Below are 16,331 nucleotides of genomic sequence, written 5' to 3'. Positions count from 1 at the left end.
CTGAATTCCTCCTCTGCCTGCCTGTCTCCAGATGTTTGACTTCCTGCAGCTTTGACTTTGGTTTGAGTGTTGATTCATTTTCTGTTATCACAGCGGGAGACATTGGGGGCTGATCATTAGTGAGAATAAATAATGAGCCCAACCTCAAAAGACAGACACAAAGGTATAACAGAAAATAGTAGAAGGGCATAAAAGCAATCCAAAAACAAGTAACTTATTCATTTAACCCTCTTTTCTTTCATGGGGATCAAAATTACCATCCAAGTAGATTATACTGTTTCATTTTTAATAAATGTCTATTTCTTTTTCAATAATTAGCATACAATTTTAGACTAAACACTGTACAGCTGCTTTAGGTCCAGTTTTAGATCTTGTGCTATCTACACCAGTCGTGCTCCACGACAAGCAGATTCAACCAGTCATCACAATGATGCTGTTGGAAAATAGGAGGCTCCTCCCAAAGTGCGCCACTACACCACTAAATAGCTCTGGGAACCCACCAAAGAGGCCGCTGCCACCAAATTCCCCAGATTCAGTTCCAACCAAGCGGCAACAGGAAGCACCAAAACAATTCCAGTAATTCTGCAACCCACAGAACCCAGAGGAACCGCTGCCAGGGTCCCATGTGCCTGTCCCTGTAAGAGCCAGGGGAGAATAAAGCTGTTTGTGAGTAGTTTACAGAACCATGCAACACAGTAACATATCTGTTACTCTAGTATAAATGTTTCTAGTATAAATCTCTTTATCGGTATATCCTGCTGCCATCAGGTGGCATGTGGGCACTGCTCCTTAGCAAATAGCTTGCGAACCAAATTAAAAAAGAAAGTCAAAAACAACCATAACATAATAATATATTATTAATATATTGATTGATCTAAAGGTGTTAATCATTCTTTTCGTATCATCATTAGTGTCAATGACACCATGACAAAGCCTCGTGTCAAGCAATGTTGTCAATAGAAACAGAATACACCAAAAACATTTGATCCCTTTATACAGATTTAACGTTGTGTAGCATCTCAGTCTTCATTCATTAGGCTCCTTAAAATGTCGCCCCACCCTGAGCAGCTATAATAGCTTAAACTCTTCTGGGAAGGCTGACTGTCTTTTTCTCCCCTGGTAACTGAGCAAGAGGCGGGGTACACCATGAACAGTCCTGAAGTTTGACTTCACCTTTTGCGTTTCTGTAAACCTCACTCCGGGAAAACGTTGTTACAGTGAGCAAGATGTGACTTTATTGAAGATAGTAAACGCATGTGTTAAGTTAGGTTTAAAAGTAAATAATAAAACTAAGCAATGTTTAGGAGACTTGTTTTTACAATAGAAAAAAAAACAGCTTTATTCAGATAGTTATGCTGGAACCCTGCAAAAACAGTTTTTTGTTTTTTTTTTGATAAAATATGCGTTGTATACAGAAATGGATGCCACAGCATTTTGAATAAAATTGGGAATCTGGGATTTGGTTTTGACAAATATCTCAGTGGATGATTTCAAAGGGATTTACTTTCTGTTCACACATTGAGCTGCTTTGACCCAACGGGATATCTTTTACCAATTTATACAATAAAATCTTATATCATCATAGCATCTGGAAAAAAAAAAAAAAAAAGCTTGACTCCATGCTAAAGAAGATTATCTCCGACAAATGACTCAACAAAACGACTCCATTTCGTAAGCGCGGACTGACTCAGAGAAAAGTTCCCAGAAAGTTTCAGTCTGACATTCGGCTTCGTGTTCCTAATGGGAACCAGAGGGAGACTTGTAAAAGGAAACACTTATTTCCTGTAGGACCAGAGAGTGACGTACATGAGAGTGAGCTTACTGCAGCTTTAGCGAGCCGGAATGTGACATCAGCAACTGGATCCCGCATGAAGGATAAACCACGCAACCGACACAAACACACACTCACAAACATCAGAGCCGGACCAAGACGTGGTTGAGGGTCAGTGGAACACAAACAGAGGAAGGGAACCGACTTCTTTAGGCGTGCCACCCACTTCGCCTCCTTGACTCGTGTTCTTCAAGGGTTTTATGGACGGCAGCAGTGGGGGAAACATATGAGGGGCCGTTTAGGACAAAATTTACGTTTTGTCTCTCACACACTACCAACAAGTCTCGCATACTCCAAAAAAGTAGCCTCGCATACTCAAAAAAATTACGTTTCGTCTCTCACACACTACCAAAAAGTCTCGCATACTCCAAAAAAGTAGCCTCGCATACTCAAAAAAATTACGTTTCGTCTCTCACACACTACCAGAAACTCTCGCACACTCCAAAAATTACGTTTTGTCTCTCACACACTACCAGAAACTCTCGCACACTCCACAAAAGTAGCCTCGCACACTCCAAAATTTACGTTTTGTCTCTCACACACTACCAGAAACTCTCGCACACTCCAAAAAAGTAGCCTCGCACAATCCAAAAATTACGTTTCGTCTCTCACACACTACCAAAAAGTCTCGCATACTCCAAAAAAGTAGCCTCGCATACTCAAAAAAATTACGTTTCGTCTCTCACACACTACCAGAAACTCTCGCACACTCCAAAAATTACGTTTTGTCTCTCACACACTACCAGAAACTCTCGCACACTCCAAAAAAATAGCCACGCACACTCAAAAAATACTAAAATGTCGCACACACACAAACGTTAACTTTCTCGCACACATACACTAACAGCTCGCACATTCACAAACGTTAACTGTCTCGCACACATACACTAACAGCTCGCACATTCACAAACGTTAACTGTCTCGCACACATACACTGGTACCAGCTCGCACATTCACAAACGTTAACTGTCTCGCACACATACACTAACAGCTCGCACATTCACAAACGTTAACTGTCTCGCTCACATACACTACTAACAGCTCGCACACACACACAGACGTTTATCTCTCACATACACAAGACTAAAGTTAAACACACACACAGTACTAAGACTCGTTTTTTGAATGTGTGAGAGCGAGACTCTTTTTGAATGTGTGAGAGCGAGACTTTTTTTGAATGTGTGAGAGTTGTCACGGAAGAGGCGGGGCATAATTTTTGGATCAAACTGCGCATGCGTAGATCCTAAACCATAAGTTTCGATTGTTGACTCACTGTATGTTCTATTACTTAGTATATTTGTGCTTTTAAATATATATAAATATATTGAAACTATCTTTCAATAGCTACCTTATATTAAACTATGTTAAGGACAAATGTCAAACATAGTGCAAATATTTTGAAAACAAAGTAAAAGATCTTGCAGGTATATTAATCTCCTTCCTCCATCAGAAATGAAAAATTATAAATGCACACTATGTGTTGGGAACCTGTGTTTGTTGACTGACTTTTATTTGTCAGGCTTACGAGACAAAAGCTGAAAAAAGATCGATTTTCTTCGCTTTCAAAATAACACAAAACAGCGAAAAATGACCTCCACACCAGACCTCGTTTATTTATGTATGTATTTTTATTTTGATAGCTGCCGATTAAACTGAAAGTTACACATTGATATGATCATATGAGTAGTTTTTACCGAGAAATCGATCAGAAGCGCCGTGAAAATGGTCAGATTCACCGGATCCACGTCTCTGGCTGCAATGCGCGCTCCCGTCACAGGGGGAACAGATTTTCACGGGGGAACAGAATTTCTCACAAGACCTCTTAATAATTCCTGTAATGCTGGCACCCAGTGGACAGATTGTACTACAGCAATTTTGCTATTTTTAATCAATCAATCAAATTCATTTATTTCTATAGCACATTTAATCTACAAGAAAGTTAAACGTTCTATATATATTTAAAATATATATAGCACAAATATACTAAGTAATAGAACATACAGTGAGTCAACAATCGAAACTTATGGTTTAGGATCTACGCATGCGCAGTTTGATCCAAAAATTATGCCCCGCCTCTTCCGTGACAACTCTCACACATTCAAAAAAAGTCTCGCTCTCACACATTCAAAAAAAGTCTCGCTCTCACACATTCAAAAAACGAGTCTTAGTACTGTGTGTGTGTTCAACTTTAGTCTTGTGTGTGTGTGTGTGCGAGCTGTTAGTAGTGTATGTGAGCGAGACAGTTAACGTTTGTGAATGTGCGAGCTGGTACCAGTGTATGTGTGCGAGACAGTTAACGTTTGTGAATGTGCGAGCTGGTACCAGTGTATGTGAGCGAGACAGTTAACGTTTGTGAATGTGCGAGCTGTTAGTGTATGTGTGCGAGACAGTTAACGTTTGTGAATGTGCGAGCTGTTAGTGTATGTGTGAGAGAAAGTTAACGTTTGTGTGTGTGCGACATTTTAGTATTTTTTGAGTGTGCGTGGCTATTTTTTTGGAGTGTGCGAGAGTTTCTGGTAGTGTGTGAGAGACAAAACGTAATTTTTTTGAGTATGCGAGGCTACTTTTTTGGAGTGTGCGAGAGTTTCTGGTAGTGTGTGAGAGACAAAACGTAATTTTTGGAGTGTGCGAGGCTACTTTTTTGGAGTGTGCGAGAGTTTCTGGTAGTGTGTGAGAGACAAAACGTAATTTTTGGAGTGTGCGAGGCTACTTTTGTGGAGTGTGCGAGAGTTTCTGGTAGTGTGTGAGAGACAAAACGTAATTTTTGGAGTGTGCGAGAGTTTCTGGTAGTGTGTGAGAGACGAAACGTAATTTTTTTGAGTATGCGAGGCTACTTTTTTGGAGTATGCGAGACTTTTTGGTAGTGTGTGAGAGACGAAACGTAATTTTTTTGAGTATGCGAGGCTACTTTTTTGGAGTATGCGAGACTTTTTGGTAGTGTGTGAGAGACGAAACGTAATTTTTTTGAGTATGCGAGGCTACTTTTTTGGAGTATGCGAGACTTGTTGGTAGTGTGTGAGAGACAAAACGTAAATTTTGTCCTAAACGGCCCCTCATAGAAACACGTGGTCCTCACAGGGAACATAATCACTTCAAGAGTTCTTAAATAGGTGTCCTTGTATCTCAAAAGACTGCGGAGGGTGCTAACATGACAGATGCACTTGAGAATACTTTTCAGCGTCAAGCTTTTGTATTTCCATCCTCGGCAAAGCTATTAAAGCAACATTATGAAATCACACACACACACACACATTGCAACCAGCCGGAGAAAGGTTTGGATTAGATCCTGTCTGTAGAAGAGAACGGTTGCTAATTTGGTTATATGAAAATATCACTGCCAGTGATTAAGCACAGCCGTTGACTGAAACAAGGATGTCATTAGATTTTGGATTCATGCGAAATCATCAGATTGGGAAGAAGGATGGAGGTCTGACACTGTAGCTTAGATAACACAAATGAAAGCAGTTAGATCAAATAAAATTGGAAGTTGGATTGGACTTGTTTTAAAGTAGTCATGGACTTTCTAAACTAAATCAGGCAGACTTAATAGATGGACTTGTAGTCTGAGTCATTTTTGCAGTCTTTGATGTTCTCTCGCAAACAGAGCCACCCACATTTCTGAGTGAATATGTGAATCTCTTTTTGGTGCTTTAAGAAAAATGATTTTAATAAGTGTTTATTTTCATGTTAGTTTGGGAAAATTAAAAAAAGAAAAAGAAAATGAGGAAGACTTCAAGAGGAGGCCCTTTTCAAGAACAGCAGGCTGAGACAGTCATCACATTCCTGAAGGGAGTTTGGTGTATTGCCAACAAGGTGCAGAACACTATGTTACATAGTTTGAGATGTTCTAACACTGACGTTGCTATGGAGAAAGCTTGAGATGCTCCTCTTCTTTCTGCTGATAATGCAGCATGCTTCACAAGTTTCCACAACAATGTGAGTCTCTTACCCATGTCCAGAACTGACAAGCATTTCCTTTCCTTATCTAGAGAAGTCATTCAGAACATATGAGACGGATGTTTATTTTTAATGGGTTTTTTTTCTTTTCACTTTGATGATGAAAACCAGGCACATTTGTAACCAAAATTCAAACAGGCCTTGACGTTTCAAATTAGTTACCACACATTCATACCTGCTGAGACCTATTCATGCCTTTCGTAGTTACTGGTAATTTAGTCCTGGCTTTCCTGGAAGGCTGCTTGTTGTTTTGTTGTTTTTTTTTTTCCAGGAGCTGATGTATCTTCAACTGAAAATAGGCGTTTTAGTCGACTCATCCAATCTCTCCTGTTTTTTTCATTATATGTTCTTTTTGCAGTCTATATTCTATTGTTTACAACAATTTTCACACATTTGGCACAAATCTCACTAGCCTGAATATTGTGCTCTAAATCGTATACGTAAACAAACACGTCTACAGTGTTTCTTCAGTGCTTCCTATTGATTTTCTTGTTTTGTTTTCTTAATTGATGTATCAGTTTGTGACAAAGTGTCGACACTTTCTTGCCAACGCAAGAAAGCGACGATTAAAAAGCGACGATTTGGAAAACCTGAAAAGCTGGTCTTCTCCCCGGCTTTGTTTGTAACTCATGGAGTCATGTCCTTTTTTGGACCTGTTACCCTTTTCTCATCCAAAGTGGCTTTCAATGCAGCACATACACTTAGGATGCCTTTGTTTTACTCACAAATGACAGACATTTAGTTACTGCCGGAAAGCAGAATTTAAAGAATGTAGAGAAGTAAACAAGAAAATGCCTGGGGCATAATCTGCTGATGTGAACTACGATAGTTCCCGACTACTGGTCGAGTTCTTTGAAGTGATCACATTTCCAAGGAGACGAACAGAACAGTCCGACTGAAGCCTTGCTTCCAGGCGTCTGTACCAGAGATTTCAGCAAGTATGAGATTGTTAGACCGCCAAGGCTGCATTTCTGCATTTTAAGCATTCTGATGAAGTTATGGTGCTGGGCATATTTGTAACCCTTGGTGAAGGTCTGTAAAAGCCTTAAAAAAAATTCAGAGGTTTGGCTTAGAAAAATCCAAAGTTTTTATCTCAAAACCGTCAGTGGGGAGAACGTTCTTTGGTCACAGAAATGACAGCAAGGCAGAGTTATTGGCACCTTAGTTCTCATTAGAACTAAGGTGCCAATAACTTAGTTCTTGCTTCCAGGCGTCTGTACCAGAGATTTCAGCAAGTATGAGATTGTTGCAGTATGAGATTGATACTTGCAGCATTCAAGTATCTTTGACATTTCTTCTTTCCACAATCTCTCAATTGTGGAAAGAATTGTTCAAAATCTTTAGTCCTCTTCTTCTCCTACGTTCCCCCCCACAGGTGTCCTGTGGGATTTAGCATTGCAGCAGCCATGAAAGATGGTTGATTTTATACCTTTCTGGGTTGATTTGCCCAGGTGAGTAAGTTAATTTTCCTTCACACAAAGAGCCATTTTCACTTTACCGGCAGGGCCCAAAACGTTTTTTTTTTTTTCATGATGCCAGGTTACATGGGTACTGAAAGCAGAACAGACCTAAGCATCACTGATCCTCTACCATACTCAACAGAGGGGGTTGATACTCTGCCATTTCCAATATTAATCCTTGGTTTCATGTCAGACCACATCTCATCTGGAGTGTTTGTTGCTGCAACGCTATATGTGTCATCCGAACAAAGCATCCGATTCCTCCAAATAGAGTTTGGCAAACAATGATGTTCATAACAGGACAGCGAAGGATTTGAGCATCCTATTAAATATTCTGGTATTTCAAAATAGGCTTCCCCACATTTGTTGTCTAAACTTTTTATTTGTCTCTGTATAATGAGTTGTAGATAAACACTAGATTACTGAAAAGATGTCATGTATTCTAAAGAAGACACCTTCTCCTGTTAATACCGTTACCAACTTTGGCAAGAATCCCAAAGATGCATTTCTTGTAGCCATCTAGCAGTTTGACATCTTTCTTCCAATCACTTTGAATTGTGAGGTTATTCCATGTACCGCCTGGTTTTGTGATAGAGAGGCTGCTGGCTTCTTTAGTGACATTTTAAGGTATTAAAATTGTGTTCTGCTGTTTGGATGACCGCTTAGTTGGTCTCATTTTCCAGCAGATAGTGTTTTTTTTGTTGCCATTATGAGCCGTTCACACTTTAAGGCAGCATGGTAATACTAGATTCAAGAAGTTTCAAATTATACAATATTGGAGAATAAAAAAAAATCATGATGAAAGGTAAAGTACAACTCAGATGCAAAGTAAATTAATTTTCAATAAACTTTATTTTTGTCCCAATTTCCCCCCAAAACATGACATACAAAAGAAGGTGATCGGAATTGAACATTTCCTAGTGTCAATACCGCAACATTTACACAATAAATAAAAAAAAAAGAAAAACATGTATAAATAAAAAAATAAATAAAGACATTATGTGCCAAAAAAATAAAGACTCTTCTGAATTGGCAGATGGCTTTCACAACACTGGGTGTTTTTGGGGAACACATGTAGGCAATACTTGCATTCCAGGTCACAGTTTTAAGGACACAACTCTGGATCAAGAAAGCAATGTAAACCAGAAGGATTACAGTACAGTACAACAGAATACAATGTTTTCTTTTTTCCCATTGTGGATATTATTGGGCTATATACTTCTAACAGTTGTTCTAAAAGCTTATACCAGGTAGTGAGAGTGTAGTGCTATTGGATTTACTTTTGCTACTTGGCTCGAAGTGCAAAAGTAAACTCCGCCTTTAAAAACCCATCTGAAATCTTGCATGTAGCCAGCTTGACATTCAACAAAGGGTTGTTATTGCACTATACAGACATCCCTCAGAAAGGCACTTTTATCCAAACCTCCACACCCTCAGGTTCCCAAAGAACGCAGCCTCGTTTCCTGGCACTTGTGTAGAGGACACACATTCACCTATACTGCAAGTGAATTTAAAACTGAATTATTGTTTAAAACCGAAACCTTTAATAGTTTTGTTAAAAACGAATAAAATTTAACATGTGCGTAAAAAAAAAAAAAAATGTAGTCAAAGAAAATAAAGCAAATAAAAGTGCAAAACAGTGTTCATCCCTGTAGCATCTTGTATACCGCATCAGTGAAATTTGCATTGGAAATAAAATAAAAAAAAGTGACATTGCAGCAAAAGAAGCAATGACTTAGTTTCGCCTTCATTTAATGAGCCTGAAAATATTGTGCGTGCGAGGTTCAGATCTTAAGTGATCTTTTGTTGGCTCATTTTCAGAAAAAAATAAAGAAAAAATGAATGTGCGCCATATTCCATAAAGGCCAGAAGTCGACTGAGGGTAGGAGGTTCTCTCTCTCAAGTCAAACTATTCTTACATCTGAAAGCAACTCAGCTTTAAAAAAAAAGAAAAGATCACAGTTGCAATCTACAGGGAGGGAGAACTTGCTGCTGAAATGCTTTTTTTTGGAAAACAGAGCCTCACCGCATTTCAACCACAAGATCAACCCTTTTCATTTGCAAGCAATTTGAACAGTTTTGTTTTAGTGTTTAGGAACCTTTGAGAAACCGTGCCTGCACAGTCAATCAGCTCAACGGCTGCAGGGTCATTGGTGCACAAAGATCCATCGAGAAGCAACGGTTCTGAGTGAGTAAAGGAGAGTTAAGTGGGTCTTCATGTACGCTTTCCATCGTTTCAGACAAGGTACTAATCTCTTCTTTCAGGTATCAAAACCTTCCAGGTGGATACCTTTTGGAGGCAAAAACTGGTAGGCACAAACCCTTCGGGCAGACGCTTCTTTGGGTAACTTCACCACCGCTCAATGTCATCAAGGTCATTCAAACCAATCACCCTGGCAACCGGAGTCCAGGAAAGATTGTCACTCAGTCGAATTGAGCAGGTTTTCAGTTAAAAACAGGCTTCACCTGCCCTCTGCACTGCCTTAACAAAAAAAAAGTAAACAAAAACGAGCAAAGGCCAAGTAAGGGAAACAAACAAAAAAAACAAAACAAAGTCAGTAACCGGTCTGGCTGCTTCTTAAGTATCTGCCACTCAGCCTGCAAGACCGAGAGCTCTGCTCTCAGGCGTCGGTGTGGTGTTGGAGCAGCTGGACCACATATCTGAGTCGGTGACGTAGCTCAGCGGTGCAGCCCATCTCATTTAGCATGCTGAGGAGGTACGTGCACGAGACGCGCTCCCGGCTGATGTAGGTGAGCAGGTAGGCGTCGTCGGACGACTTGCACAGGATGATCTTTGTGTGGTCGGTGTAGAAGTTCACCTGGAAAGAAAGGGTTGAAAGCAGGATTTAAGCAAAGGCGAGACCAACGCTTTTTAACAACTCGCTCCGTTTTAGAATCTGTGAGCGTGCGCCAACCTGCAGGGTGCCATTGTTGAAGAGCATGACAAGAGCATGGTCGGTCTTGACCCACTGAAGCAGCAGAGGAGGGGGTCCGGAGCTTTGCTCCTCACAAGGAAGATCGCCACCCTGAGAGGAATAGAAATGTTTGGTTAGATCGTCTTTGACTCCATTCTGCTAGGTTTACTTTCATTTACAGCCACAGACAAAAGCTCCATACCTCCATCAAGTTCTGCTCCATGTAGTTGGCCATGAGTTCAACAATCTGCTTCTGGCTGCGAAGCTGCTCAGGTAGCGACTGGGTTGGGAATGTGAAGTGTTTGTTGTTGGTCAAGCAGTAGTGAACCGTCCTGTTGGCAAAGGGAATTTTATTAGATAAAAATCTTCAACAAAAAAAAAGTCAACCCGGACGTTTTTACAGCATCATCTGAGCCACTTACTTGCGTTGGTCACAGAGGCTGAGATGTGTTCCCTCATTGAAGAGCACGCCGATGCTTTGGTTGGAGAGCTGGTATCCAAAACCATATTTGTTGGAGTAGTCGACCCATTTTGTGACCCAAAGGAAGGACTGAGGCCGGGACAAGCAGGGCGGGTTTCTGGTAGCTGGGGAGAAAGCGAAGGAGAAACGATCGGGTTAAGAAACATGCCGTTATTTAGAGTCCACAAGTCAGCATCTTACCAACGCCATTAATGCAATAAAAGGTGCACGGCTTAAAAAATGTTAAGAGATGCTTTAGTCAGCAGGTATTTCAAGGACTTAAATGGCTGAGGGCAAAGGAGGAAGGGGGAAAAAAAAAGTCTGAGGGGAAACAAATTAGCTCAGACGAACTCCTGTTTACGTTAATGATTTGGCATCACTACCCGATGATTCACGTTACGGTAAGCAGCTTTTCGTTTCTTTGCTACAAATCGAATACCAATTATAGCCAAGCTTTCCAAACTCACCTGCAGGCATGGTGGCCAGGCAGTTCTTCAGCTCCTTCATGGCAGCTTCAGCCACAGCAGCAGGAGTCAGGACATCCTCACAGGCTGGTGGGGAAAGCAAGAATATGGCCATTACAAAATAAGCAAGAAAAGTGAGAGAAATGTCAGGAAATCAGACTTGAGCAAAAACCTACGTTCGGTGCTGCTGGCCATGGTTCCCTTGAAGGAGCGGGAGATTGACTTCCTGGACTCCTCCTCAGCAGGAGTTTGTTCGAGAGGCACGGGACTGACCAGCTGATCACCAGGAGAAGGTCCCTGAAAGGAAAACATCACGATTAATGACACATTAAGCATTTAAAAAAAAAAAAAAATACGATAAATACAGATCGCAGAGAATGAAGGAATAATCCCAGGTTAGAGAACGGCGACTGCAGACATGCTCTAGAACGAGAATGAGTCAATGCTTGCAAACTCTTCCAGCTCCTGCAGCAATGTTGCAACATCCACTGCATCGTAAACGACTGGCACGTCATTGGCTACGGTTTTTTACTTTAAGCTTGCAAATGCAAGATGCAAAGAGGTGAAAATGCCTTTAACACGCAATGCCATACGAGCGCGGTAATTTGTTTGGAATCATCAGTCACAGTAACTGAATTCAAGTTAATCATTCCAAGTACATTGACCAAGGAAACATCCAAGTTCTTAGAACAAAACAATGTGGCTCTATAAATAGAAGCTGGACCAGTCAGTTTAGGGGATGGGCCGACTGAGCAACCTGCTGCTGAGGCATTTAGTCTTTAGTCGTAGATAACCATCTTTTCTAATGAGCACATCGTGTGCATGTGTTCTCCCATAAAAGTGTTTAAACGGACCACAAAATCAGTTTTCCCCCTTACATAATTTAAAGAAAAACAAAAAGCCCACATTAGCCCTGACAATAAGCATCTAGCACAAGTCGGCCGTGGCAAATTTCTTACTTGAACACCTCTAACAATAACTTGTATGCAAATACCCAAAACTTTATATGGTCACCTTGTGTTTACTCTTAATTATCTTTTTGGCGAGTGCATTTGAAACAATTTTGAAAAAGAAACTTCCCTTCACATTAAAAGAAATCTACTGTTCCCCACTTTCACACCATGTATGATGAGGTCTTAGCATGTGATACTGTGCCAGCTTTGAGTTTCAGCTGCCAGGATGACTTGCCAGTTCTTCTCCTTTTAATTAAACCAGGTTGCTATTTGCTTGGAAGAGCAAGGGAACATTTAAATCACACACATACACACACACATAATAAAAAAAAAAGGCAATAAGACATACCTCATTGGCTCCCACTGTTTTGTAGCTTATCTGCCTGTTGATGGAACACTTAACGATGCCCGACACCAGCTTGGAGATGTCTTTGTCATCTTTTTCCTCGCATGGAATCTTCTCTGCTGTGAAGAGAATCGCGGTTCTAATGAGCCACGGCCCTTTGAAAGGCTTCAAGCCGAAAGCCTGAATGCAGTCCAGTAGGTTCATTAGCTTTTAAGGCTATATTTAAAACTGCTCGGTGACTGTGCCGCTTACCTTTTGCCTTTTTCTTGCCAAAGAAGCTCTTTGCCATTTTAGTGAAGAACTTCTTGGCAGGGCTTGGCGGATGGAGCTCTGGTACCATTACACAGCTGCTGGGAGGGAGTTTGTCAGGGGTGAAACCCTGAAAATCAAAAGAGAAAACAAGAAAAAAAAAAAAGCTTAATCTTTGTCATGGAACTACAAAGTCGCTAATCATGAGATGATGGCACAACGTTATTATGCAAACTGCGACAGTGCTGGGAAATGACATACTTTGGAGAAGAATTCATGGTTGAGAATTTGATCCAGAGTCAGTCTGTCGCTGGGGTTTTTCTGCAAGATGCTAGAGATGAGTTTCTGTGCAGCGGGGGAAATTGTGGAGGGGAGAGTGTATCGGACTTCCTTTATACACTTGTACGTCTCTTTCAAGTCGAGCGTTTCAAAGGGAGGGTTGCCGCACATCAGCGTGTACCTACGAGGACGAAACCAGAGACGTCACTGGTCAGTTTCACGCCAAAATTATTTCGGTACGCGAGGTCCAACGGAGCCCACTAAACCAAACTCACATGACGCAGCCGAGCGACCAGACGTCCGACTCGGTGCCGTGGCCCTGCCTGTTGAGCACCTCGGGGGCCAAGTAGTTTGGAGTTCCGCAGATGGTTCTGAGAAAACAGGTGCATGTTTGAGTACCGAGTAGAATTCAAAACAGTTTCTATTATGCAACAGTGACAAAGAGAACGAGCCGAAGTCTTTTGTTTTTTCCTGCTACACTCATTCTGGTATGCCACAGGAAGATCACTAAAGTACTGAAACTCTGATCTAAGCCCTGCATTCAACTGCCACTTGGAAACTGGTTCAGGCAGGTACTTGCAGGAGGAAAGCAGTGGGAGGAGGAAACTGCTTAGTAACTGAGGTAATGGTTTTTAGGTTAAGCTGCTTTGAGCAAAAAAAAAAAAAAAAAAATGGCCAATTTAGTCTTTCCGGAAAAAGTTACTCAAATGCTCTCCCAATTATTTTTAGTATTCAAAGATTTTGTCTTAAATCAAGCACTCACTTTTTCCTCTGTTCAACCGTCTCCAACTTGGCAGCGAGGCCAAAATCGCCAAGCCGCAACTCCATGTTCTCGTTGATGAAGAAATTACCTGAAAAAGGGAGAAATGCCTTTGTTACATCAGCATTCCATAGAGGACGTGCGCGTGACTAACACAACATCAGATTCCCGGGATGCCTTAGCGGAGTTTCATTCACGTACCTAGTTTGAGGTCTCTGTGCAGGATCCCCCGGTTGTGGAGGTACTTCAGGCCGGATATGATCTGTCTGAGGTAATATCGCACCTCTGGCTCCGTCAGAGTGCGTCTCTCCTTCCAAATGTGTGCCAGGGACTAAAGAGACAAAGCGACGAGGAGACAGTCAAACCCTGTGCAAATGCACACATTCATTACGGCATCTGTGTGAGAGGTCAAAGTTCAGACAACTGCTTGCAAAGAATAGCAAGTTGGTTGTTTCTTTAACTCTCTGGGGCTTTTCAATAAGTTGTTTGTCAAATACCAAAACTGTAGCTATGCTTTCATACAACTCTGTGTGATACAGTTTTGTTAGATATTCAAATCCAACTTTGATGCATAAAATACAGTATTCTTGTCAAGTTATTTTCTGATGGATTCAGAGACTACAGATGGGACTGGTGTTTTCCTCTCAAATTGACAAAATTTGAGAAGCAAAATTGGAATTTGCAAGGAATTAATGAAGGTTTGAAGAAGAGCAAACTAAACTGCACCAAATCACTCCGGAGAATTCCAGCACCTCACCTTGCGACTGCAGAGCTCCAGGAATATGTAGATGTTTTCATGGTCCTCAAAATAATGGGAGAATTTCACTACATGCTTGTGCGACAGGGACCTGTGCAGGTCGATCTCATTCGTAATCTGGTGAAATGTAAATACAGATGAGTTAGTGAACACGTTCCAGATAGATTCAAGATTACGCAATGGACTCCGGCATAATGAGACGAGTGTACCTTTTCCCTCTGGTGTGGTTTGGAGACCCTGCTCTGAGGAATCACCTTCACAGCATACATTTTGTTGTTGGACAGGTCTGTCATCTCATAGCATCGTGCAAAGCCACCCTTTGGAAAGCAAAGTCACGGGTTAAAATGGTTAAAACCCTGCAATGGTCATAAATAAATCAGCCTCCATGGCAAAGCCTTTCAGCTGGGGATCAACAGCTTTGGACTGAGCAATTAAAGCGATTCGCCATCTGTAATTTAGCAGCTTCATAGAAACAAGGCCGATCTACTCAGTGGATCGTTTCCGTACGCAAGTCAAGAGGCGCGTTTGGGTCAGAGTCTGACAATCGGGTGTTTACTGCTGCGTCTTCTTGATGCGATCATGTCTCCACATGCTGCTGGGGGGGGTGGGGGGGGGTAGATGTAAAGGATGAAGCACACCGCACTGCTGCTGCATTCATTAACCGTGAAAGTGACGGAGAGGTTTCCAGCTCTGCGGCAGGAGGAGGGGGGGAGGGAGCAGGCGGCAAGGGGGGAGTCTGGCTCACGGCCCTCCGCCGCAGCACATACATGACATGATGGAGCAACACGTTGAGGAAAAAAAAAATACTAAAAAAAAAAGGCTTCTTTCAGTGTGACTACCTTAGAGGGAATGAGACAAAAAGAAGCCATATAAGGTCAAAGAAAACGCGAGGAATGTTCTGCTCAGTCATTCCTGAGATTGTTTTTTTTTTTTTTTTTTTTTCTAATACAAGGTGTTGCAAGCAGGAGCTGGGCACACCTTGGGTCTGATTCATTCATCAAAAACCCCGCACAGCAGGTGGAGGATATGTAGGGTTAGATTTGGCACACCCACCACGAGGTTCTCCCCTCTAAATCCTCCCCAATAACCAACATACATGGAACATACTTCACCGCGACTCCCAATCTGCGTCTCAGATCATAATTTATTCAGCTTCTAGATGGATCTGTCGCGAACTGGTAGAACAGGATAGGAGCGCATGGACGATAATCAGGCTCTGCCTTACCTTGCCCAGAAGCTTCCCTTTGCTGTAGGACCTTCCCGTCTTGGGGTCCGTCACCACCTGAGCCAGCTCGGGTTTGCCGTGCTCGGGTTTATTCCTGCTGTTCTTCGTCGCGGCGGAGGACTGGTGGTGTCCGCGCTCCGGGACAGGCTTTAATAAATCCGCGTTCATGTTGTGGCACGAAATACGCTGCGCCGCGTTAAAACAGCCGGAATCCATTTAAACGTTCTCGATGAAATGCTGTATCCGAATCCTTCCTCCTGCGTTTTTCTCAGAAAGAACTATGATGGTGTGTGCTAATTCCCTCCGCTCCGGCTGTCTCCATCTGGCGTGTCTGGGCTCAGATCTGCGAGGCTTTATAGTCGCCGTGACGTCACGGAAGACGGGTTGGGGCGGAGGGAAAGAGGAGGAGAAAGTCCAGATGATTTGCTCAGCTTGTCTCACTGAAATATGGATGCATGAGATATATATGAATGAAACAATACATACAACAATAATCCACAACAGTTTACAAGATTAGGTCTAAATTCAGATTTTAATCGTCATTTCAGCTTTTTTTTTTTGTAAGTAATCTGACTTTTACTTACTTATTTTCTTATAATCAAATGTTAATTGATACATACGTTTATGGACACATCGTCAACACGTCAGCAAGTTTGTGTAATGCAATGAAAGACG

At 41.7% G+C, this 16,331-nt stretch overlaps 1 protein-coding gene across 1 annotated transcript; it reads right to left on the bottom strand.

The window, feature by feature from the left end:
* Nucleotides 1-8,081: 8,081 nt before the first annotated feature.
* Nucleotides 8,082-16,004, bottom strand: plk3 (polo-like kinase 3 (Drosophila)). Its single transcript, XM_015000142.2, has 15 exons — nt 15,657-16,004; nt 14,641-14,748; nt 14,432-14,548; nt 13,876-14,005; nt 13,678-13,765; nt 13,190-13,285; nt 12,897-13,095; nt 12,639-12,765; nt 12,390-12,505; nt 11,264-11,384; nt 11,091-11,174; nt 10,586-10,748; nt 10,366-10,495; nt 10,164-10,274; nt 8,082-10,067 (listed from the first exon to the last, which is right to left on the bottom strand). The coding sequence occupies exons 1-15, from the start codon at nt 15,870-15,872 to the stop codon at nt 9,870-9,872; spliced, it is 2,004 nt and encodes a 667-aa protein (XP_014855628.1). The 5' UTR covers nt 15,873-16,004; the 3' UTR covers nt 8,082-9,869.
* Between the last annotated feature and the right edge of the window lie 327 nt (nt 16,005-16,331).

This window comes from Poecilia mexicana, unplaced genomic scaffold (assembly GCF_051168715.1).
Source record: "Poecilia mexicana isolate PSO_F unplaced genomic scaffold, ASM5116871v1 scaffold_17, whole genome shotgun sequence".
In the NCBI taxonomy this organism is placed as follows: Eukaryota; Metazoa; Chordata; class Actinopteri; order Cyprinodontiformes; family Poeciliidae; genus Poecilia; species Poecilia mexicana.
This window is presented reverse-complemented; position numbering and strand designations above follow the sequence as displayed.

Coding starts and splice junctions, on each gene's coding strand:
- plk3 (XM_015000142.2), bottom strand. CDS start 15,872: ATGGATTCCGGCTGTTTTAACGCGGCGCAGCGTATTTCGTGCCACAAC. Junction 13,286..13,677: donor ACGGTTGAACAGAGGAAAAA/GTGAGTGCTTGA, acceptor CTGTTTTCTCAG/AACCATCTGCGGAACTCCAA. Junction 12,766..12,896: donor ACCATGAATTCTTCTCCAAA/GTATGTCATTTC, acceptor TTTGATTTTCAG/GGTTTCACCCCTGACAAACT.